We start from the raw sequence: 25,961 nt of genomic DNA, 5'->3' as shown, positions 1-25,961 counted from the left end.
TTGCCACATTGATCATTTTAAAGATTTTAAACTCCAGTTATACGCCTTTTAAACTCACCAGCTCACCAACCAATCAGCTCACAGTAGCACTAATGCTAGCGAATCTGTTATCCAAAAAAATGGTAGCTGTACATTAATTGAGATATATGTAGATATGTAAGATCCCTTTACTATTTCTCAGTTAATAGGTTCATTTTATGTTTTTAGCCGTTTAGCTTCGTTCACCACCATTCAGGACTCACTCTCGGGCTGCCCGTCTTTCTTTCTTTCTTTTTACAGTTAAGCGAAAATAGTTAATTAGAGCGCGTTTTTGTATTTTTTTTATTTGCTTATTTATTTATTTTTTTACAGTTAAGGGAATAGAGGTAATTAGAGCCCGTTTTTGGATTTTTATTAATTTATTTTTACAGTTAAGGAAATGGGGGTGATTAGAGCCCGTTTTTGTATATTTATTTATTTATTTATTTATTTATTTATTTTTACAGTTACGGGTACACATGACAACATAAAAAAAAATGTGGGTCCGCGCATGTGCACTGTTGGAAAGAAGCACATATCGATGGGTAGCACAATTTGATAGAACACTCGGCTCTGTTTAAAATCCTGTAACACTCTACAGCATGGTGTTGCCCTCAGGCAACAAACCCATTTTTTTGTTTTTTACACCAGCCCTTTATATTTTTATCAATTTCTAATTATAATGTAAAATACAAGTCTCCACAGACCAGAATTAGGGCTACAGTTGACATAATCTTGGGGTAAAATACTTCCTAGAAGTAAAGCTACATGGAACACTTTGCCAGCAATTAGATACAAATAATTATTTTTTTACCCTATTTTATAAATATTTGCATAAATATTTTTTTTTCATTTGCAGCCACAAGGCAACATTATATAGTTATACCACTTTTGAGGGCTGCTAAAGCAGTGGTTCTGGAGACCCCTTGTCCTGCATGTTTGATGTGCTTCTCTGCTCACACACCTGATTCAAATGACTAGTTAATCATATGAATTAGGTATGTGGGGCAGTAACAGGGGTTTACCTAGGATTAAGTGATGTTGACTTTCTGGTGGTTGACTTTCTGAGTTGATGGGGGGATAGTTTTACGATTGTAAAATGAAATAAATGTAAATGTAAATGAAGCTTTGATTCACTTTCAAAACAATATTTGTTTACATTCCCTATTCCTTCACGTTAAGGTTGTGCGTGACTAGACTTGTCCACAAAACCTCAGCCAACAGGTTCAACAGCAGCTCAGTTTTGTTTTTCTGTTTTCATCTTGATTAACTGACAAGTTTATCCATCTTAGGAGACTGTACCTAGCAAAAACACTATATTATATTATTACAATATATTACTATGTGTTAAAAACCATAGCCATAAAAAACGCAAGATCATCAACGACAAACATGTGGCATATTTGTAATCTTCAGGAAACTTTTATTTAAGAAAAGCAGGGCAAGTGAAACTTCATACAACACATATAAAACACAGGGCATTTTCCAGTATTGAGCTAGCATTTGAATCAAACACAATGAGAAAACAAGACAATAACACATCACACACACTGTTATTATTGCATTTCCATTGCCTGTCCCTCTTCAGTAATGTTTGTGACTATATTTGTCACCTTTCTGTTTGCTCAAATGTGCACCACTTCAGAAAGAGAGTAAACCACAGGTAAGAGGAACCTTATTGCACTGTGTGAGATTCACAGCCAAATACCTATACAGGCAACAGTGGAAGGCAGGAGCATGCTGCAATAAATATGTAAAGAAGGTGCTTCCATCTCTTTCCTGGTCAAACATTTGGTGCCTGTTCCTCACTAGTTATGTTTCCAGTTTTCTACCCTGTATGACTGTAGCTCTGGATCCAACATTGACTTAGATGAGGGGGCTAGTTCCGGTTAAACAGTAATGGGTAGCTTCCTTAAAATCCTGAGTGCATGATTTATCACTGTAAATATCAGAAAATATGTAATGCAGGTATATCAAGAACATTTGCAGAGTTAAGGCTGAATGAGTCTGCCTCAGAGTGAAGTAGCTGAGAGAGAGAGACTAAATTACAACATTGTTTAATGTAATATTTTAATGTCTGTAGGAAACAAAGTTGTACAACAAGCAGTAAGTTAGCACATGAAGCACAAATCTGTGGAATCTCAGATGGGGCTTAGGTGGCTCAGTTTTATTTATAAAGAACCATCTAAGGCAGGGGTGGGCGACAGAGTACAACACTGCTTGCTGATTTCCCTGCTTTAATAGATCTAGTAAACCTGGCAATTAACAGGTGAGTTGAATCAGGTCTGCTCAAGCAGGAAAAGCACAAAACTGTAAAGGAATCCGGGCCTCCAGGACTACAACTGCCCAACGCTGGTGTAGGGAAAGGTCCTTTCTTCAGAGTATTTCCATTCTGAAGCCCTGCTGCTTCCATAATGCTGTCACAGTTATTAAGTGAACATGCAATTTAAAGCATAATCCATATAAAACAATGTGTCTCAAAAGAAAAGTAAGAACAGAGCCAGAATAAAGAATAGAAAAGTAAAGATAAGACATGATAACGGTTGGCTCCTCATCACCCATCAGCCCCAACACTCACTCATTCATCCACCCACACTCACACACACTCTTTAGAACAGAGTCTATAGATTAATGTTATCTTTCTTCCTCAAATTCAGTCACCCCTTTTATCTTCTGTTCACAGGCACTAGCGTTTGGACAGCTCATTGGATAACCAGTCTAGTCCTTCATACAGCCCGGTGCCTTGTGTAGCGCAGGTAGCCTGAACATACCACTGCAAAAGATAAAACAAAAGAAGAGTCAGTCAATAATCAAGAGCCAAGCAAAGTAAAATTGAGAATGTTTGAGTAACATATTTGATATGTCTGTGTACCGTTCTGCTTCGCAGACTCTGCAGCCCCAGTTTGTCTGTAAGTTCGCTCACTGCCATGGCATTAGGCAGATCCTGTTTGTTTGCAAACACAAGCAGCACAGCATCCCTCAGCTCATCTTCTTGCAGCTGCACATACAGAGGATGTGAAAATAACACTGCATTAGTTAACGCGTATGCACATGTACATGCAGAAAACAATGTCAGACTGTGCTCAGAGCAAGTGCTGATTTTTAAAGGTGCTTGCATTTTCTGTTAAAATGAAATGTTAAAACCTCTTACCATTTTAGCAAGCTCCTCAGCCGACTCAGCTACTCTCTCTCGGTCATTACTGTCCACTACGAAGATCAGGCCCTGGGGAAAAGGCACATTAACTGTGAGATCCTTGTTCAAAAGTTTTTGGTTAAGTTGTGAAAACACACTGAAAGTCCTAGTGTATTGTTTCTGGACCAATGACCATAGAAAAACACGGATGCCTAGGGCCCAATCACTTCCACTCTAGAGAAGTGAAGCCAAAATTGTCAGTTTGGTTGTCAAATGTGACAAGAGTTCGTGCAGTACAGACCAGAGTAATGTAGTAAACCCACCACCACAACCTCCCAGACCATATGCCTCAGATTGTCCTTATTCAGTTTTCCACTGGACACCCACAGAAAAGGTTTTAAACAGTATTTGGGCTTTAGCCTAGTTGTTACACAGTCCGTAGTTGGATGGCTAACAGCTAATGAAATTACATTAGCCATTTTATGCTAACATCAGCCCTACAAAAAGACTTTTAGTGTGACCAGCAGGACAATGCCACATGATCAATAATAATAATAATAATAATAATAATAATAATAATAATAGCAACTTGATTAAACTCAACAGCAACTTCATGCTAATTAATGGATGTAACAGAAATATCCAAGACATGATCTTCACCCCTGTGTCAATATAGCAGAATAACATGTTAAAACTTTTGGAATGGGACACTTGAGATGTAAAGACAGCTTGGAGAAGAACATTAAGATGGAAATGGGCTGATAATATGGAAACTGATAATACTGCAAGCAGCCAGCAAAGGCACTAGACCTGTGATTGACTTTAGAGAGATTAATGTGCTACCCTTGTTTTCTACAGGGATTGGTGTAGTTAAACAAATACTATTTTTTTGTCACATGTTACATGCTGGTATTTTATTAGATATCTTAACAAATTTGTATAATTTATAGGACTTCATAAAGATTATGCTGATCATTATTAGAACACTTGTTATTATTTGACATATACTAATTGTATACTTCTGTTAATCTTAATCTTCCTGCAATATTGAACAAAAAAAAATAGACCACCACCACTCATTTAGACATGATACCAGTGAAAGTTCAACATATATACACTGATTCCAGTTGCTCTTTGCTTAAGTTACTCAGTCAATTACTCTGTTTTGTCTGCTGTACACACTATTATTCACACGTACCTAAACCACAATCCTTTTTTCCCTGTAAGACAGATCTCTTAAAAATCACATTAAATATACAATGTACAAAAAACCTCCATACCTGAGTGTTTTGAAAGTAGTGTCTCCACAGTGGGCGAATTTTATCCTGACCACCGACATCCCAAACAGTGAAGCAGATGTTCTTATACTCTACAGTCTCCACATTAAAACCTTCACAACAATGGAGAAAAGCAACGTCATCAGCTTATGCTCACAAAACTTCTCTCCTGGCTACATTGATGAATAATCTCAGCTAGAGTTGAATATTGCGTAACTTAGGTAAACCCCGTCCTTACATGCACTGTACCACAATAACCTATTCTTAGAAAAAAATCTAATAGCTGCTGTTTTGTAATGAATGGATTAACAGAGAATGCTACAAAAAATACTTATAAACGTTAAAAAAAAAAAAACATCATTCTCATGATTCCGAGTAGGATCTTTCATAACAATAAGGAGAAATGGAGAAATGAGCAGGAAATGTCTTACCTATGGTAGGAATTGTTGTCACAATTTCCCCAAGCTTCAACTTGTAGAGAATGGTGGTTTTACCTGCTGCATCCAAACCCACTGAAAGAAAAAGGAATAAAGAATAAAATATAACTGACAACACAACAAACATATAATTATATTTTTTTATTACTCATCTCATCTTCTTACAATGTTATTGTAGCATTATGTTTGATATAGTATTCTCTACATGTTTTTGTTTTTGCACCTCAATCAGGACAGCCGTTTATAATTTGTTTTATTGTCTCAAAAATAATGATTTTCTTTGTCACATGTTACACACTGGTATTTTGTTTGAATATCTTAACAAATTTGTATCATTGGGTGATTAAACAGAAGGTTGGCATTTTTGTATTTTTAGTCTGCTTAAATAAAAGGTTAGCTGGCCAATATTAGATCTTTTTGTATATAATTTGTTTTATTGTCTCAAAAAAATAGAATACCACAGAGTGGGAATTATCAGAGAGATTTAAACAAAAAAAAATAAATGCTTTAAATAAATTCGATTTTGTGGGCCTAAAGCTGATGCCAACTGATTACAGAGAGGAAGAAAATTGTATAATAATTAGCAGGCTGATTAAATAGAAGGTTAGCTTTTTTTTGTATTTGTAGGCTGAATAAATAGAAAGTTAGCTGAACAACACTAGATTTTTTTATTTAATTTAATATTCTCAAACAAAAAATACAGAACCAGAGTGGAAATAGAAAACAAATGTATTAACAGTTTGATTTAAACTAAAATTAAATAAATAAATAAATAAATAAATAAATAAATAAATAAATAAATAAGATTTTGTGGGTCTAAAACTGATGCCAGCTGATTACAGAGAAAGGAAGCAAGACTGGGAGTGGATGGGAAGCAAGGTTAGCTTAGCTTAGCTTAGCTCAGTACTAGCATTACCTACCAAGCTAGTTAGCTAGCTAGCTACATAGCTAGTTCTCCTGCTGTCTGAATATACAGTTTTGTATGGAAGACATATTAAAACAGGCAGTTATATTAACTATATTAACATGTCTAAACCCCTCTAATACTCAAACGACAGCTCAGTCACTCTTTTCCAGTCTGCCTCTAACGTTACCTGTCTGGATGAGGCTGGAGTACAGTACAGTGGAGGATGTGGGGTTAGGCTAACTCAACTACACAGTTAAATCTCCACACTTACCCATCAGTATTCTCATCTGCTTCTTTCCGAAAAGCCTCCCAAACAGTGAGGAAATGGTCAGCCCCATGGTGAGTCAGGCAGTGGCTGTAGGTGGAGGTCGGTAGCTCGGTTCTTCAGACTGCGGCTCCTCCGACAGTAACGCTGCTCCTCAGGTCTGAAGCCGGTAACTCGGCGCCTGCGTGCTGCCACGTACCAGAGCCACCGTGGAAGACATGCCGTCACTTCCGACTCAGATTGCGACACAAAAAGCAGCGTGGATGTGCATTACATAATGTTTAAAGAGCAGCTATTAATGTGTTCCTGTAAAAGATGACACAGTCACACAGTTTAGACAAGCTGTGATTAAACTAAAATGTGTCAATATACTAGTGCATCTAAAAAAAAATTAATATCCTTGAAAAGTTACTTTATTTCAGTCAATATTATATAGCTGTATTATACACAGTCATTGAAACCCCAAAAATTAGTGTATTAATTAGAATATTATAAAATTAGTGTATAAACTAGAATATTATATTAGACCAGTTGAGACTTTTTGCTCAGTGTGGGCAGTGTCCCAAGTCCTGCAGGAAAATGAAATCCATATCTCCATAAAAGTCGCCAGCACAGGCAGGCATAAAGTGCTGATTTTGGACTTGATATAACACAGTGGATCAACACCAGCAGATGACATGACTCTCCAAACCATCACTGACTACAACCCCTGGCAAAAAGTATGGAATCACCAGTCTTGGATGAGCACTCCTTCAGACATTTCATTCTGTAAAACAAACTCTGATCAAAAACATGATACAATAATAAGGTCATTCCAAAGTGCAACTTGTTGGCTTTCAGGAACACTCAAAGAAATGAAGAAAAAACATTGTGGAAGTCAGTGAATGTTACTTTTATTGACCAACCACAGGGAAAAAAATATGGAATCACTCAATTCTGAGGAAAAAAGTATGGAATCACTCAATTCTGAGGAAAAAAGTATGGAATTGAAGGTAGAAAATAAGGACACACCCAGTCAATTTCCTTTCCCTAAATGGACACCTGCCTCAGATTAGATCTGCTCGTTAGTCTGCAGTTAAAAACACCTGCAGTCATGACACCTTGGAGGGCTGCTGGACGAATTAGAGTGGCAAGAACCATGGCTCCAACAAGAGAAATGTCTCTTGAAACGAAAGAGAGGATTGTGAAACTTCTTGAAGAAGGTAACTCTTCACGCATGGTTGCTAAAGATGTGGGCTGTTCACAGTCAGCTGTATCCAAGATATGGACCAAATACAAACAGCATGGAATGGTTGTTAAAGCCAAGCGTACTGGTAGACCGAGAAAGACATCAAAGCGTCAAGACAAGCAACTTAAGGCCATTTGTCTTGAAAACCGAAAAAGTACAACTAAACAGATGAAGCATAAATGGGAAGAAGCTGGAGCCAATGTATGTGACCGAACCGTAAGAAATCGCCTAAAGGAAATGGGATTTCAATACAGGAAAGCTAAAAGAAAACCATCATTGACACCTAAACATAAAAGAACAAGACTGCAGTGGGCTAAGGAGAGGCAATCATGGACTGTGGATGACTGGATGAAAGTTATCTTCAGTGATGAGTCAAGAATCTGCATTGGACAAGGTGATGATGCTGGAACTTTTGTTTGGTGCCGTTCCAGTGAGATTTATGAAGAGGCCTGCCTGAAGAAAACAACCAAATTTCCACAGTCCTTGATGATATGGGGCTGCATGTCAGGCAAAGGCACTGGGGAGATGACTGTGGTTAATTCTTCTATCAATGCACAAGTTTACATTGACATTTTGGACAGTTTTCTCATCCCTTCAATTGAACAGATGTTTGGAGATAATGAAATAATTTTTCAAGATGACAATGCATCGTGCCATAGGGCAAAAACAGTGAAGGCATTCCTTGGAGAAAGACACATTCAGTCATGTCATGGCCTGCAAATAGTCCAGATCTCAACCCAATTGAAAACCTGTGGTGGAAATTGAAAAAAATGGTCCACAAGAAGGCTCCGACCTGCAAAGCTGATCTGGCAACTGCTATCAAAGAGAGTTTGCACCAAATTGATGCAGAATACTGTTTGTCACTCATCAAGTCCATGCCTCAGAGACTGAAAGCCGTTATAAAAGCCAAAGGTGGTGCAACTAACTACTAGTGATGTATTTTGAATCATCTTTTGTTTCTGTTTTTCATGATTCCATACTTTTTTCCTCAGAATTGAGTGATTCCATATTTTTTTCCCTGTGGTTGGTCAATAAAAGTAACATTCACTGACTTCCACAATGTTTTTTCTTCATTTCTTTGAGTGTTCCTGAAAGCCAACAAGTTGCACTTTGGAATGACCTTATTATTGTATCATGTTTTTGATCAGAGTTTGTTTTACAGAATGAAATGTCTGAAGGAGTGCTCATCCAAGACTGGTGATTCCATACTTTTTGCCAGGGGTTGTATGAAAACTTTACACTAGACCTCAATCGACTTGGACTGTATGACTTTTTTCCAATGAAATTTAAAATTTACTGATGATCAGTGATGGATTTGAAAGCCATGTCATCTGCTGGTGTTGGTCCAATGTGTTACATTAAGTCCAAAATCAGGGCAGTGTTTTCCCTGAAAATATACAACTACCCTCTGCTGACAACTTTAATGGAGATGCGAATTTCATTTTCCAGCAGGACTTGGCACACAGGTGTACTACTCTCTGTGTGTAATACATTTATATAATATATGAGTTTCACATTTTCAACTGAATAACTGAAATAAAGTAACTTTTCAATGATATTGTATGTTTTTCAGATGTACAAGTATACATTTCAAATATAGGATATATATATATATATATATATATATATATATATATATATATATATTGTGGTAGGCCCCTGGGGTTAGGGGCGTGACCACTGTGACCCGGAAGGAGGAAGCTCACAGAGATACACAGACACGGGGATTAAATGAACTCAAATCATACCTTTATTGGCTTGAAAATGCCCTCCACCACACCCAGAATAAACTTAAAGAAACATAGCCCGCCCAATGGGGCTCTAGAGTCCGTAGAATTACTTAGTTTTTACTTTAAAGGCTAAATACAAGTCCGCGCAGCCTCAGCCCCCAGCTCCTCAGTGATAGTTCTCTTAAATGATGGCGGAGGCTGAGTATATATGCCTGTCTCAACTGGCGGCTCAATCAGCCCTCATGCGGGCCAGCTGAGACAGGCATGGCTTTGCGCTCTGGCGTGGGGCGGACCCACAACTCCCCCGCCTCCTCACGCCACAATATATATATATATATATATATATATATATATATATATATATATATATATATATATATATATATATATATATGATATAAATAATTTTCTCCCTAAGTTACAAATTAATGCTATCCAGACTATAAAGGAACACATAACCCTGCAGGCACGTAACAGTATTAGACGTTATCCTGATGTAAAATTGTAGTCATCTGACGTAATGATCAACATTCAACCTGAAATGAATGTCTATTTATTTTGATGGCCTGCTGGGTAAGAAATGATGTAGCAAACAAAAATACTCTGTGAAGCATTTAGATGGATTTATCTGGGGTGCTGTTAACTTGCAGTTTCTGAAACTGGTAACTCTGATGAGTGACAGTTTCTTTAAAATCTCTTTTAATGATTTTTACAACTGCACTTGAAGGCTTGCCTGCTTTCTAATGATTATTTTTTATTTTTCAGATTGACTGACCTTCATTTCCTAAAGTATTTTAACCTTACTTAGTTGAGTAGCTCTTGCCACAACAATAATTACTCAAATAGAAAAACATTACTCAAATAGGGCTATTTACTGTACCAACCCTACTGTCACAACATATTTAGTGGCAAGAAATTAACATTAATTTACATTAAACAAGTTTAGCACAGCTGTTGACTAAAAGGCATTCTAGCCCTGCTAAATGGTTCAGCTTGTCACCCAGAAAAAAACATACCCTATGCTGGTTGGTTAGGTCACTAACTAGCTCTTGAGCAGGATGTAGAATATGTTTTTTTTTTTGATGACCAGCTGCTATAAAGTTTGAGCTTTTTGTTACAGGGAGGTGAGTACCTCATGAAGCTGACTGAGAAAATGCCAAGATGGGCAAAGCTGTCATCTAAGCAAGAGGTGCCTACTTTGAAGAATCTAAAATAAAAAAAAAAGATATTCTGTTTTTTTTATATAATTCCAAATGTTTTTATTTATTTCATTTAAGCAATCATACAAGGTTTGTGATATAATGTGTAAAATTGGTACTGCTGTGCTAATCTATGGCCTGTGGACTTGTACCAACATACTACAGTGCCAATATTACACGTTATAGCACTCCCTTTTGTCTATTATTATTAATAATGTGAAGCTGACTATACAAAACATGATATATCTTAGGTTGATACTGATTTTTTTGCATTTTCCATATAAATATTTTTTTCAGAGGATATACTTTATTAAAGCAGTATACTATACCACAATGTTGTAGTGTTTACTGTATTGTTGTATTTACTATATGTAGTATTTATAATCCTGTGTATATGTATCATCTTGTTCCCCAGATTGTCTACTTATGCTGTTCTGCATACAATTTACCAACCCTGTGCTGTTCCAGATGTCCAGCAGGGAGCATCATACATTCATTCTCTGCATCAATGACATTAGATAGAAAAGGGACAGAATCAATGTTGTGATGAGTTTAGAATTGCTGTTAAAATGTTTATAGAATATTTCGAGTCAGAATAGCAGTAGTCTTTGTTAGTTTATGTTTGAGGACAAAACAGCTATTCTCACTATCAACACTGTTAGCACGTTTTAAATGTATGAACACCACGTGTGTGTATTTACACTCCACGTGTGCAGCTTTCTGTAGTGACAGCCTTGGTTTCATAATACCTTTGGGCATTGGCTGTCATAGGAAACCTTAGATAAATGTTATGATAAATACCATCAGTCACGTCTTCCTGTTCACCACAAAAACGTGAACACCACCCCTCTGGGCTCAATTCCAAAGTGTCTTTCCTTTCTGATTCTTACACACTGGTTGCAGGAACAAGGCCTTGAGATATTCTCCTGTGAAGCTGCTGGAAAAATGCATTTAGTCTTCAGATTTACTAAATATGATTGTTTAATAAAAAATATTATATTTAAATATTCATACCAGCAATATACTGTACATACTAAGATACTGAAACACCTGATGTAACATGATGTAGTCGCAGTGTAACAGCAGGGGTCATTTAGGTGTAAGTGCAAAGAGATTACAAACTTTCCTTATCTATAACCGCTCATTAATTCTCCCTTTTGCCAAATGGATGAATCTGCACTGTTATGATAAAGTACTTTAGGAAAGCTTACACTTTGTTAGGCCAGTTTTATAATTGTAATATCCTTCAGCTCCCTTAAATAAACGCACATTATTATTTTAAATACATGGCAATGTATTATTTTAAATACATGGCAATGTAATACTGCCATTACATTGTGGGTATCACTATAGAGATTTTGGAATATGGGGAAGACTTCCTTAAGAATTAATAAACATCTAACATGTATATTGATCACACCAAAGTGATCAAAATGGCTATTTAGTCATACAATCCTCCTTACAAATTAACAGCCAATTTAATTGTCAGACAATATGACAGTTATGTAACAGTTAATTAATGTTTAATAAAAAAAAACTTAAATTAACACTGATCACCATTAAGTCCTGATTAACTCCCAGAGTTTTAGGTAATTAGTTCCACCCTTCACTTCCTGTTTTTCTCTGGAGAGGTGTGTTAAAATAAGTCTGCAGCAGCAAAAAACTTTAGGGATGTGTAGTTACAAAGTATAAGTACTTCACTACTGTTTATATACTAAAATGCTGTTTCTGTACTCTGTACCTTTGATCTGCAGAAGCAACAAAATCTGGAAAGGTACTATTATAAAAAAAAAAATTATGAATCATTTAAAAACACACATTACCACTAAAACCAGAGCGAAAGATATTCTTTTTTTGTTTAAAGAAACTGCTCATCATTGAGGGAATTAAGCAATCAATCCGATCTTATAAGAAGACCTCGCTGCTCCCATTCTGCTTTTCACCCTGAGAACTTTTCACTGTTTTCTGTAATAAGTATATAACACAGTACTGTATTTTACTTACTTTTCTTACTTCAGTACAACCCTTTAAAGTAAACAACTTGCAATACTACAAGTACAAATAATTTGAATAGTTTAATACTTTCACTTAACTGTGGTGAATAAAGAACACTTCTACTCAAGTTACTTTATTGATAGAGCACTTTTACGTATCTCTAATACTCTAGTACTCTAGTACTTTTTTCAATGTAAACCTCGCATAAATTTTAAGAAACAAAATTGCTAAATCTTTTGCATTACTGTACAAAGTAGGGTAGTTATTCAATAATGAAGCTCTGTATATGTTGTATAATGCAATACTTGTTCCACACCTGATCTGCTGTATTGAAGTCTGGGGAAAAGTGTGCAAAACAATTACATGTTCTTTTTTTGTTTTACAGAAAGAGTAAGTCTGTAAGAATTATTAGAAGAAAACATTACAGCCATTAATCAAATACACTGTTTTATCAGTTAAAATTATTGAAAATATATGATTTAGTTTACTTTAATATTTTGTTGTTGATGTATAAAAACACATTACCTTCAAACATCAAAATATTGTTAAGAGAAGGAGTTGTTTATAAACCTTGAATTTTTAACTAGTTTGAAGGAACGGTGTACTTCAATTCAAGAAAAAAAGATTATGGAATAATTTGGAGAAATGCTAGATCAATGTGTGTATCTATACAGATTGTTGTTTGAGAAGGATTTGATGTTTTTGTTTAGTTTTGTTTTTTGTCTAGTTTTGTTTTTGGTAAGTTACTATTGATTTAAATTATTCTTCGGGAAAAAGGGGCAGATATTATAAGATTTTATTCTTCTTTCTGCTGCCTTTTATTTTATTTGTTTTGTATTTTTTTCTTCTGTGTGTAGAATTTATTTTGTTTATGATGAAATGAATAAATTGTCTAAAAAAAACATTATGATATTTGAATATTTCTTTTTCTACATACTTTCTCGTTCTGATTACCCATTGGTTCGCTGCTTGTCAATATAAGGCATTGACCAATCCTAGAGAACCAGCAGACCATCAGCCAATCACAGCTCAGGAGGAGGCGGGAAATGTGCGAAAACGGGTGGGGTAAAAACAGCACAGGCTCGTCAGAGCGCGGCACTTTATCTAATGTCCAGCGGGAGCTGCGGTCAAGGAGGCGCGCTATTCAACCCTGAGTGGACATGTAAACTCAGATTATCTCCATTTCCCGGATTTATGTCCTGTGCATTTACTGTTTTATCGGCGAGATGGACGATAGGAACTTCACTGGGTTGTCGGACGGACAGGTCATTTAAATTCCTTGAAATTCACTTGTAGATACATATTTTATACAACTGCTGGAGCTAAATATTTAATATGATACTGTGTTACTGATTTTATCTCATTTTCTTTTTGTTTGTGTGTTTATTTGTGTCTGTTTCCTCGCGCAGCTGCAGGCACTGTCCTCCATCTACGTTTCCCTGCTCAGTTTAAGGTAAGAGATAAATAAACTAGTATTATACTACTATTATTCCCTTCTACAACCTTTAGAAATAAAAACTTGCTTTAAGAGTTACAGCTTGTGATTGTTTCTATTGCTATAACTAAATGAGAACAGCCTAACTCTTTTTACCCTTATGATATATGATATGTTTAAAAAGAATAACAGTGGATTACATAACTTGATAAAGTAAGTGATCCAGGAATAAAAAGGCATTCTGCTGACTAACAGCTGATCTAGAAGAACTTGTAGAGCAAGGGGAATTTATAGTGCACAGTCATGCAGCGAGAACAGCACAGCACCAATTACCTAGTATAATATCTCTTATACTATCTAAAATGTCTAAAAATCACTAACCTGTATCTCAGAATATAGATGTTTTCACAACGTTATAAAGGAACAGGTATATGTAGAGGTCTGGGAGCCCTTAGTCAAATTCTTTGTGGCATTGATTGTGAAATAAATTGATATATTATGCAGAAACAAACTTCTGCACATTATTAAGCATTATTTATTACTGTTAAAAAAGTGGTATGTGAAAAGTAATGACACATAAAATAGGCTATGTTATGTTTTACTTTTTGTAATGTTAAATTCATTTAATCACAAATTAATAATAAATAAACAATAACACAGAATATCAACATGAATAAATGCTGGAAAAAAATATATCCATTGTACATACTGCATGTCATGTTTTATTTATCCCCCACATGTTAAATTTGATATTGTAATTTATTCCTTGTTAGTGATATTGTGCTTTGTAATTTTTTGTGTTAAATACTATGACACAATGATTTTATTCACATACTAACTCTATACTGTATATCTGATTTATACCCTTAAACATATAGATTAAAAACATATCTTCTTCAATACATTTTTTAGTATTTCATCAGGAATAGTTTTCTCTGAAAAAATCACATTTATATTACAAGAATACACTGTTAATTAAAATACTATTACATTACACTGCTACATACAGTTTACAATAACAAGAAAGTATGCTAAATATGGGTTTGTGTCAATATTGAATGCACTCATTTTTAAAAATAATAAAATTGATCACTTTGTCTCTTTTGCTTTGTATTCCAGTTTGATTGGAAGCTGCTCTGTTGTTGTATTATCCATTGTCAGAAGAGGACATCTAAAAGAACAGGTAAGTCACACAGCAAATACCTGACATATCTCTTTGTGTGTGACTTGTGTGATTATGTAAGTAAGCGGCTTTAGGAAATTGTACAGTCAATATTAAAACACATTTTGCTCAAGAAACATTTTCTATAGAGTTATCACAGATGCTCAGTGAATAGATGCATACCTGACGCTAGTGACACACAATACATTAGCAAGGTTCAAGTGAGTAAGAAAGGTAGATCAAATAATTCTCATATTTCCTTTATCTTTGCTGGGATTTACTTTATTTATCTTATTCATCCTGTTGATTTAAGATTACAGAAACCTGACATTCTTAAATTAACCTCTTATTTACCCCTTAAAACCCAGCTATATTACAATCTAAGAATTATTGTTCACTAAATACAGTGACTGCAACGCAAGTGAGCTGAATTATTTATAAAGTATAAAAAATTGCAGTGAACTTTTGGATCCACAAGACAGTCTTGGGATTATTTAAGTGTTAAAACATTGGACAACATTGGACAACAAGTTACTAAAACATTGCACTCCTATTTTGCACAATAAAAGCTCTAAAGGCAAAAATTAGCCATGGATGAAATCATGGATTTCATGCAAAATCTTTAAAAGATATTTTGCATTGCTGTTTTTTACCATCATTCAAATGATGGCAAACCTGTTTCTCAAAACCTCTGTTTTTTAAAAAATGTACCTAATAATGAGTTAATATAATAATGTAGTGTGTTGCTTTCTGAGCTGTACCATTTTGCACATATTGATGTAAAAGTTGGTGATTACTTACATTAGGATATTTTTCACTATCCCATGTGACACAAGGTAAAGATAAAACTGTTAAATAATATAACAAAATGTAATGATTACACTGTCAAACAAGTGAGAATCAAACAAACAAGATAAGATGAGTTAAAAAACACTGCCTGGCCAAAAAAAAGAGTCCCCACTAAAAAAAAAAGATCACACACTATAATATTTAGTTGGACCATCTTTAGCTTTGCTTGCAGCACGTATTCACGTATTGTGGCATTGTTTCAATAAGCTTTTGCAATGTTCATTTTTCACCAAGCTCTTGCATTGATGATGGTAGAGTCTGACCACTGCACAAAGTCTTCTCCAGCACATCCCAAAGATTCTCAATGAGGTTAAGGTCTGGACTCAATCCATGTGTGAAAATGATGATCTCATGCTCCCTGAATCACTTTTTCACAATTCCAGCCCCATGAATCCTGGGATTGTCATCTTGGAATATGTCCGTGCCATCAGGGAAGAAAGAATTCATTGATGGAATAACCTGGTCTATATTCAGTATATTCGGGTAGTCAGCTGACCTCATTCTTTCAGCACATACTGTTGCTGAACCTAGACCTGACCAACTGCAGCATCAACCCCACATCATTTACTTAGATAAATCCAGGTGGAGACTTTTTTTGGCCAGGCAGTGTATATATTTGTGAATAAAAAATAAATGATCATTATACGACAGAAGTCAATGTTTCATTTGTATTTAGGAGATATTTTATATTGTATAATCTTGGTTTTATAACAATACCTAAGATATTAATTTCCAAATCACTGGACAACGACATACCCATATTATATTAATACGTTCTTATACAAAATTATTACAGATAAATCATGTTACACAGGTGCAGTTTATTGTGCTTGTCCATCCAGGCATAGCGTAGACTGTGCACCTAACCTGCGTACTTGAAAATCTTGTGTTTATTATTATGTTTTGCCATTGTCCTGCAGGCTAAACCGTTGTTCCAGTTGGCTCTGGCAGACTTCTTGGCTTCCCTTGTTTTATTTGGCACTACCATAATGAACTTCCTGTCTTATGAAACACTACCGTGCACTGATGGACTGGCTTTGTCTCTGGTGAGAAAACCTTCATACATACACAAATCTTTCCAAAGGTCCAAAGATCTTCATAAAATGTTCATAAACCAAATTCTTGCAATAAATGTGTAAATAAATGGCAACAGAAACATACAGAGAGAACATTTCAGGTCATATGTCATCTTGTGATTCCAGTAGTGATTGCACAGGCATGCAGGACATTTGAGAGTGTGTTTACAGTTTAAAGATGGTGCAGATATATTAGCGTCATTTTCAGAAGAGAGTCTCACAGTACGCAATTGGCTTTGCTCTGTTTGGGTGGGTAGAATGGCCAGAGGTGGAAAAAGTACTGAAAAATAGTAATTAAGTAAAAGTACCTTTACTTTGCTAAAATTCTACTCAAGTAAAAGTAAAAGTACCCATCTAAAAATCTACTCGAGTAAAAGTAAAAAAGTACTAAATTTAAAATGTACTTTGAGTAAAAGTTACATAATTACTTTTAATCATTTGATGTAAAAAAAGTAAAAACAAATCATAAATTAAATAGTTTTAAATAAACTATTATTCCACATAGTAATTTGGACAGACCACCCCATAAAACATTTTTTTAAGAACAAGTGGCAGAGGTTTCTATGATCCATTTTTTTTACTGTTAAAAAGCTATGGTCATATAGGTGACTATAAACCGTATTTTTAAAGTTTTACAGTTCATTATTATTTTTTAACTTGCCATTGCTATGCTTTAACTGCTATTTACATGTTTTTAACATTCAAGCAGATTGTTTAATAATAAAAATACTTACACCACATGCTTTCGCAGGTTTAATGTGGAAGTTTTAAAAGCTGACAGCTCTGTCTGGCAGGGCACATTTTGCATTGCATGAGGATGTCAATGCCCTGTTATTCTATGAGCATCATTTTTTTTTTATTCAGTTCATTTCCCAGCATTTTATTTTTTACTCAGTAATGAGGTGTTTTTCAATGTAGCAAAGTAAATTACTTATGTCAGAATGTACTTGAGTACAAGTAAAATTACCTATTTTAAAAACTACTTTAAAAATGACGAATTACTCATAAAATCTACTCAATTACAGTAATGTGAGTAAATGTAATTCATTACTTTCCACCTCTGAGAATTGCTCTCTTGCACCCTACATCATACTTTATCATAATATAACAGAACAGGGAGTTAGTGTTCTCCTCCAAGCATATTCAGCTGTTCAGTAACATTAATTGCGCTAAAGGTGATGGCGATTAAGTTGCCTCAAACAAGCATGTGCTGGCACTCAACTGAGCAGAACTGGAGCCATTATGTAATGGGGGAATCCTGGCTTAGTGACGTGATTCAGATATGACTGAAATTGGGTGACAGTCATTTTTAAAAGTTTTCACATTTTTCTTTATCTCTCTCTCAGATGTTCTATTGCATTTCTTTCCTTCTTGTCATCATTTACGCCTGTGAGTCAGCACATTCGGCTCAAGGATGGAGGGAAGACCAGGAGCAAGCGCACAGAAATCAGGTGATTAGAGAGAGTGTTATAAGCACCTGTACCCATATACCCACACACACACACACACACACACACACACACACACACACACAAGCGCAGCATATACATACATGACTACAGTGATCAGATTACAGCAAACCCAACAAATCTAAAGTTGTTTATTATGGGGTTGTCTTTACTTGTGATATATATGTATGAGTGATATATACTGTGTGCATTACTGTGCAAATCTTTAGAAATATAATTAAAATCTTCTTATTTGGGCAATTAATTTTTTTGTACTCATTAAAACACTGATGTTAGAATAAATACAAACAACTTAACTACATAAAGTAGTGGTTTTACATTACTGTGTTCATTAAAACATCTCCAAAGTCCTCCTCATAGCAGTCTAGTATTATGTATAGTTATCATCATATTAGCACCTGGTTTGGTAATCATTAACTCATTAATCAGTGATAATCAGTCATAAATGGTGTTTACTCAGGTGTTTAATAGGTTGAGTTCACAAGAGCTCAAATACTTTCTTCAAAATAAGAAATTCATGTTCCTTTTCACTGTATTGTGTTTATGTTTTGATGTGTTCTGGAGCTTTTTAGTTAAACTGTCCTTCTGCTAAAATACATGCTTTAAAAATGTGCTTAAGAGCCTAAATCATCTGGAAGTACTGTGCTTTTATGTAAATTAATATATATTATGTTTTTTTGTGATCAATTATTTATTTATTTTCATTTTTATCCACATTACAAGCAATAATGTACATTGCAATGTTTATATATATTATGTTGATGTCACACAAAAACAAAACATATCTACAAAATATAAATTTATATTAAAGTTAATTAAGAAAGGAGCATTTCTATTGGTCTATTCAGTATAAAATTGAAAGTGACACAATATAAACAACAGCAGTCAGATTTACATTATGTCAAAAAGTGAAAAACAGCAAATACAGAATAATAAAAATTATGATATGTACATTACTTTTTTAAACACAAGCCTAAATTATATAAACCTTTCACGAGTTTAACCTCATGCCAGGTTGAATTCTGCTACAGTGAATTCCTGCTGCTAAAAGACTCGAAGTCATGCCACATGTTGACACAACTGGTCGTAAAAAAGAAAGTATGACATGTGACACATTATGATGTGTGTCAATAAGGTCAGTCACATTCTGTTCTTCTTGTCTGTGATCACATTCTCAGGGCAGGAGGCGGGCATTTGATTTGCTCTATGTCTTCGTTTGGTGAGTTCACGCATACTGCAGATACTGCAGATATAAGAGTACACACTGAGCACACCTGTTCACTGGGGTCACTAGGGTCCCTGACAGACTGTTTTTTTTTAATAAGTAGTAGTATTGCACCAAAGCAGTTCCTGCCTAACTGTATGTGCTGCTATGTGTTCTCTCATAGGCTGACACCCATGATGGGATATGTGATCTACATCAGAACCATCACTCTCTCATTAGTGTCCTATTCTCCCGCATCTGATGCCTCCAATGGTGCAGAAGATATATGGTCTGAGGATTTGTTTTGCAATAGGTATGGTATGTCTACACAATAAAGAGAAAAATATATCACAGCTTCAAATTATACTGATATTTATAAATCTTTGTTGGGGACAAAAATGTTTGTAAATCAAAATATTTAAATATGTCAGTATTTAAATGGCACGAGATCTCGCGAGATTAAAAACGGACGACATTTCTCGTCAGGCTGAAGCCTCTCTCGCGGGGCGAGAAAAAACAGTTAAGTGTGGACTTTTTAAGAGGGATCTGGCAACCCAGTAGCGATAGCATTAGAGTATGGTGGCTGAGCAGTGAGAGCAGCTCTCAGCAGAAGAGGAAAATTCGGGCATTTGTATAGATGCTTCTGCTACTTTTAAGTTGCATGTCTGGCTGCATTTTGGCTCCAGTGGAAACAATAAACAGTAACAGAGTGACCAACAAGACACAAACCATATGTAAATACTGTAAGTAAATCCTACACGTGACTGTTTCATAGGCAGTTATACTAATCCCTTAGCTCTGTACTGTATTTAAAAACATGTTCTGTCTCTGTTTGCACTTCAAGCATAGTCTTAATATGACTGGTTATGGTTCTGCATAGTTAAATTACTAGAGATTTAGGAGAAAAAACACAAACCATAGTCTTAATATGGTTGTGGTTTGCACTTATTGTTTGCACTATATAAGAAAAGTTTATAAGTTCTTATTTATATTTCTTATCAAATCAATGTGTGGAAGAAACCAGTCTGTTAAATTTGCGTTATATGATTTTGTCAAATAAAACTCTAGTTTTCAAGCCATTTTTCATTTTTGACGTTTTCTTTAAAATTGTATTTTTAAATATCGTCTCGTCTCGTTCTTGTGAACCCAGTATCGTGTCTCATCTCGTGATATTAGTGTCTCGTCACACCCCTAGTGCTTACACAATAGTATGCAAGTGGTTTTAATGTTATGGCTCATTTTTGTTAATGGGCATGTTGGATGATTAGCTCTGGATTGCAATCATCATTCCAAATCGACCCAGAGATATTTGATTTGTGGGTCTTATATCTATTTCTATCTGATTCCTGTTCCAGCTGCATCCTCTTCCTGCACCTGCACGTGAAGGATGGCGGTCACTGCTCTACTGTGGTACACAACCTCTCCTCTTTACACCCTAATACTTTATTCTCCTGTTAACTTTAAAATCATTTATGACAATCTATGAATTCACTTTTATTTCTGCTTTCTTTCCCCAACAGGATGTGGATCATAATAATTTCATCAGGGGCTTCACCTTTGCGAGTGTGTTGTCTGTTTTAACATGCTGCTTTGTGAGTACACACACACACATGAACACACAGAGCATATACACAGATTCCCAAACTGCAGGCCACATTGGTTGTTGACGTGCTTCGTGTTGTGTTTTGTAGTTGGTGTATTGGAGGTTGCAGAGCTGGTACAGGCGATATGAGCAGGCCGGCTTGTTTACAGACTCACAGAGGTGTACAGGCAGGATCTGGTCCTCAGCTCGCTATATGATTGTTGTCATTATCTTCTGCTGGACTCCAGGTCAGCAATCAGCCACAGTCATCCCAACACATCTACAGTACTGTGCAGGGGTTTTACGGCACATAAGCAACAGTTATATCAACAGTTACTATACGCAAACTATATTATTCATCTCTTTTCTTAGAAAACATCACCTTAAAATCTAAAACCTTATTATAAATGACTATATATAAAAGTACATATTATGTATTGTATAGTAGTGTTTTATACATTGGCTTGCCAAAATCGTGGGACAGCAGAACATACATATGAGAGTAGTCTACACTGTCTACACTGTGTTTATGTGCACCATGGTCCTTGGAGGAACGTTGTTTCGTTTCACTGTGTACTCTGTATATAGCTGAAATGGCAATAAAAACCACTTTGACTTTGACATAATGTTGTGCTTGATCTGTGTGTGTGTGTATATATATATATATATATATATATATATATATATGTATGACATTCTAATCTATTATGTTCTCTGCTTTTTTTCTCAGCTCTCGTTTTAATCAGTTTCTCCTTCGCTACTCCCGAGTCGAACAGGCTGTTCCCTTTATTTGTTGTACAGGTGTGTTCAAAAACATAAAATGTAAAATGTAGTTTTAATCCTGACCCTAACCTACCCTGTCTGTTTTTTGTGCAACCATTCAAAAGTGAACTTATATATGTATAATTTATACTGTACTTGTGTAAAAGAATAATCATATTATAATAATTATAATAATAATAATAATTTATAACCAATTTTTTGTTGCTGCACAGGCAGTGACAGTCTCGCTGCAGGGGTTCCTCAACAGCATCGTGTACGGCTGGAGACGCCGCAACTTCAGAGAAGCGGTGCTTGGGGAGAGACTGCCTCTGATGGCGTATGCAAACAGGGCCTTCTTCGAGCAGTCACTGAGCGACGCACAGCAGTGAAGAACAATGAGGGAAATTTTTAAGGCTGGATGCCTTTTCCCATAATTTCTAGACTGAGACTGTCACTGTGACAATTACGTTTCATTACGGAGGTTTGCACATAAAGATGTAGCAGAATTAAGCTTGTGATTGGAACACTGGAGCGCTTTTTGTTGTTTACTAGGTTTTTATTATTTTTATTTTATTATTTTTGTATTTATTTTTGTTAAGTGTTTGTAATAACTTTATGAATAAGGTTAACTTTAAACCCCTCACCTGACTGCAGATGAAGATGTTGAGACATTTGAAGTGGGAATTTATAATGTCCTGCTGAATTATCACAATAAAGATGACCAAACAACATCTTATTTCTGACTGTGATTAAAATATAATTTTTGAAAGAAAAAAATCTCCAACACAATTATTGATGTTTTTTATACCAACAGTGTAATAATATTATGTGTGTTGCATAGTAGCTTATAATACTCTTTCCTTATATTGTTTTTTAATTGCTGTGATATTTTAGCCACTAATAGTTTTTATTGTGGGCAGGAGATTTAAAAATCTAGGTCACTGATTTTACTCTTCACTTTAACCTATAGGATTTTAGTATGGTTTGTAGTTGAATTGAACAGAGCTGGGACAACCATATTTTGATTCTTTGATTATTGAACCATTTAGGTCATAATATGTTTGATGATTGTCTGAGATCTAGCCATAGATGTATTCCCAGATGATCTAAAACATCCTTTTAGGACAGTGCTTAGTGAGTAAAATGTTCTTATTATCATATAGTTGTGGCCTCAATACCTAGGCCTGTTAATCTGGCCCTGTTGGGCCCCTGATCAAGGCCCTTATCCCTTTTTGAGGGCAGTGGTTAGTGGGGAGAGTTCCAGCTCAGAGTAGGGTTGTGGGTTGACCCTGTGCTTTAACCCCACCACACTTCCTCATGGAGTGAGTTCCCCCAGCCAGTGTATGCTGGGAAAAGCTACACTTATCGAATGATCAAACCCAGTTCCAGTCAGACTTTGTTTATATTTGCATTTTGATAACACTAAATATATTGCTGTGATAAGTCTTCCAAATGTTTGCTGCAATGGGTGTCAACATCTTTGCAGGTCAACCTCTCATGTTGCTGTAAGTTTAGTGTAAATTGTCTTGTTTTTTGCCAAATATTAGCAAAAGTCTTCAAATTAAATCTCTGCACTTTTGTTACGTGTACCACCCCCACTTCCAAAAAAAGGTGATACAAATATGTGAACAAAAACAGAATGTAAGGAATAGAATATAAGACACATATCAGATGTTGAAATTGAGACATTTTATTATATTTCATTTATAACTTCATGGCAGCAACATATCTAAAACAAATGTTAAGACAGGGCCAACTCTGAGCTGGAAATGTAAGTGAATTCACAAGTAAATTGCCTGGGTATAAAATGAGCTCTTTAGACTGCAGAGAGACTGTTGAGCAGCTAGAATTCTACATCAGACAAGAATGACTATTGTTAAAAGATGAGGGGATGCTACATAATGGTAGACATCACTGTCCCAAACTTTTTGGTGTGCACTGCAGCCATTTAGTTCTAAATTAGTTCAGGTTCTTTGTGGAATGGTAAAATGTCTTACATTCAACATCTGAATGTGAATAAAATATGAGTATGAGATTTGCAAATAGATGCATTAACACAGTTTCCCCCTTTTTTGGTTGGGCTTGTGTTACTGTGTACATTTATGACAATTTTAAACTGCACATCACATCTTCATGCATTGTGAACTATATTCATTTATATTACTGCACTTCAGTTTACATCATGTGCTATCATTCCGTTCATGCACTTTGTCCAGGCCTTAAATAACCGTTTTGTCAGGGAGTTTCAGAGCCGAGTTTGCCACACCTTAGTTAATGATTAGCTGTGCGTCCTTGAACAAGTCATATTGTTGTATTGTGGACATTTCTGCACTGTGTTTGGACAGCTCTACTTGGGTCATTATATATGCATATCATAGCCAAGTCATATGAACAGCTGAGTCAGCGTGAAAATACACAAACATACATGGGGGAAATGGATAAATTCAGATAAGGCTTGTTCACAAGGAGTTCAGACTCGGGCTAGAAGGCTGGTGTTTGCATGTGTGCACGGTGGAGGTGTTCCTGTTGCCTGTATAAATGGTAAACTGCCACACACCCATCAAAACAGGATCAAACTCCAGCCAGGGAGAATTTTCCCTCTTATTTAACAGGCTTGATTCCAGTCGTTAACTAATTAACAAGCCATCCATGACTTCATTGGCACATGTCGGAGCAGAGTGAACTGAAATCTGCAGTAAAAAACTGCTTTTTATTGCTTTTAAGACTTGCTTGTACATGTTTAGCTGTGTTGCTACTGGATTCTGGAAGTTTAGATTTTTAATTCCACCTTTGTTATGAACAAAAGCATTTGGACATTTTTTCTTCAGAATCAGGGGTACCTTAAAACCAGACAAGTTACTAGATAGCTAGTGCAAACTGGGACAAATGAGGAATAAAAAACTTAAATAATAAAATAAAGTTCAGTGTATATATGGCATTGCACAAAAAATGATTCTACTTGTTCTGATAAGCACATTTATTTACCTTTATTAAGTCAGTGCTGCACAAGTGAGGTAGGTACATACCTCACTTGTCCATACAGGTTAGAAAATGATGCACTGTGCTCATCAAACAGGTTTAATCTGCTATGATATAAAAAAAATGGTAGAGCTGAATGTTGATGTAAGAACAGCACTTCTGATTTACCTGGAACCCTGAACGGCTCCATCTGTGCTTCATCGCAGTGTTTTCTGATGAACATTCTATCCACAGCAACTTCCAGCAAACTCTGTGTGTATTAAATATTAAACACAATAAAAAGTTTGGGCAGAAGCCATTTCTTATTATGCAAAATATATATTCTTGTTATGCAAAACAACACCTCAGGCGACTCTGTTTGTGGCGTGCTTGCAGAAATGGCTTCTTTCACATCACTCTCCCATACAGCTTCTCCTTGTGCAAAGTGCGCTGTATTGTTGACCGATGCACAGTGACACCATCTGCAGCAAGATGATGCTGCAGCTCTTTGGAAGTGGCCTGTGGATTGTCCTTGACTGTTCTCACTATTCTTCTTCTCTGCCTTTCTGATATTTTTCTTGGTCTGCCACTTCTGGGCTTAACAAGAACTGTCCCTTCCATTTCCTTACTATGTTCCTCACAGTGGAAACTGACAGGTTAAATCTATGAGACAACTTTTTGTATTTTTCCCCTGAACAACTATGTTGAACAATCTTTGTTTTTATATCATTTGAGAGTTGTTTTGATGAGCCCATGATGTCACTCTTCAGAGGAGACTCAAATAGGAGAACAACTTGCAATTGGCCACCTTAAATACATTTTCTCATGATTGGATACACCTGGCTATGAAGTTCAAAGCTCAGTGAGGTTACCCAACCAATTTTGTGCCTCAGTAAGTCAGTAAAAAGTAGTTAGGAGTATTCAAATCAATAAAATGATAAGAGTGCCCATGCTTTTGCACCGGTCAAATTTTGGTTTAATGCATATTGCACATTTTCTGTTAGTACAATAAACCTCATTTCAATCCTGAAATATTACTGTGTCCATCAGTTATTAGATATATCAAACTGAAATGACTGTAGCAAACACCCAAATATTTAGAACTAAAAATGATTAAAATTAATAGGGGTGCCCTAACTTTTTCATATGACTGTAATGTCAGGGCTGACCTCCTTTCACAGGTCTCACCTTAAGTAGATCAATAAATCACTGAGTTATAGTGTTACAGCAGCTATTATGACTTTTATGATTAGGATCAGGCCAGACAAATTAACA

The 25,961-nt window shown here is 35.6% G+C and overlaps 2 protein-coding genes across 2 annotated transcripts; one reads left to right on the top strand and one right to left on the bottom strand.

The window, feature by feature from the left end:
* Nucleotides 1-1,418: 1,418 nt before the first annotated feature.
* Nucleotides 1,419-6,244, bottom strand: arf5 (ADP-ribosylation factor 5). Its single transcript, XM_022679547.2, has 6 exons — nt 6,044-6,244; nt 4,860-4,940; nt 4,432-4,541; nt 3,170-3,241; nt 2,891-3,016; nt 1,419-2,791 (listed from the first exon to the last, which is right to left on the bottom strand). The coding sequence occupies exons 1-6, from the start codon at nt 6,108-6,110 to the stop codon at nt 2,705-2,707; spliced, it is 543 nt and encodes a 180-aa protein (XP_022535268.1). The 5' UTR covers nt 6,111-6,244; the 3' UTR covers nt 1,419-2,704.
* Nucleotides 6,245-13,281: 7,037 nt separating this feature from the next.
* Nucleotides 13,282-22,459, top strand: si:dkey-30c15.2 (uncharacterized protein LOC558938 homolog). Its single transcript, XM_049483709.1, has 12 exons — nt 13,282-13,454; nt 13,599-13,642; nt 14,744-14,807; nt 16,556-16,681; nt 18,058-18,162; nt 19,359-19,399; nt 19,569-19,697; nt 20,740-20,794; nt 20,905-20,976; nt 21,076-21,214; nt 21,697-21,767; nt 21,962-22,459. The coding sequence occupies exons 1-12, from the start codon at nt 13,416-13,418 to the stop codon at nt 22,115-22,117; spliced, it is 1,041 nt and encodes a 346-aa protein (XP_049339666.1). The 5' UTR covers nt 13,282-13,415; the 3' UTR covers nt 22,118-22,459.
* The last annotated feature ends 3,502 nt before the right edge of the window (nt 22,460-25,961 follow it).

This window comes from Astyanax mexicanus, chromosome 9 (assembly GCF_023375975.1).
Source record: "Astyanax mexicanus isolate ESR-SI-001 chromosome 9, AstMex3_surface, whole genome shotgun sequence".
Classification (NCBI taxonomy): domain Eukaryota; kingdom Metazoa; phylum Chordata; class Actinopteri; order Characiformes; family Acestrorhamphidae; genus Astyanax; species Astyanax mexicanus.
This window is presented reverse-complemented; position numbering and strand designations above follow the sequence as displayed.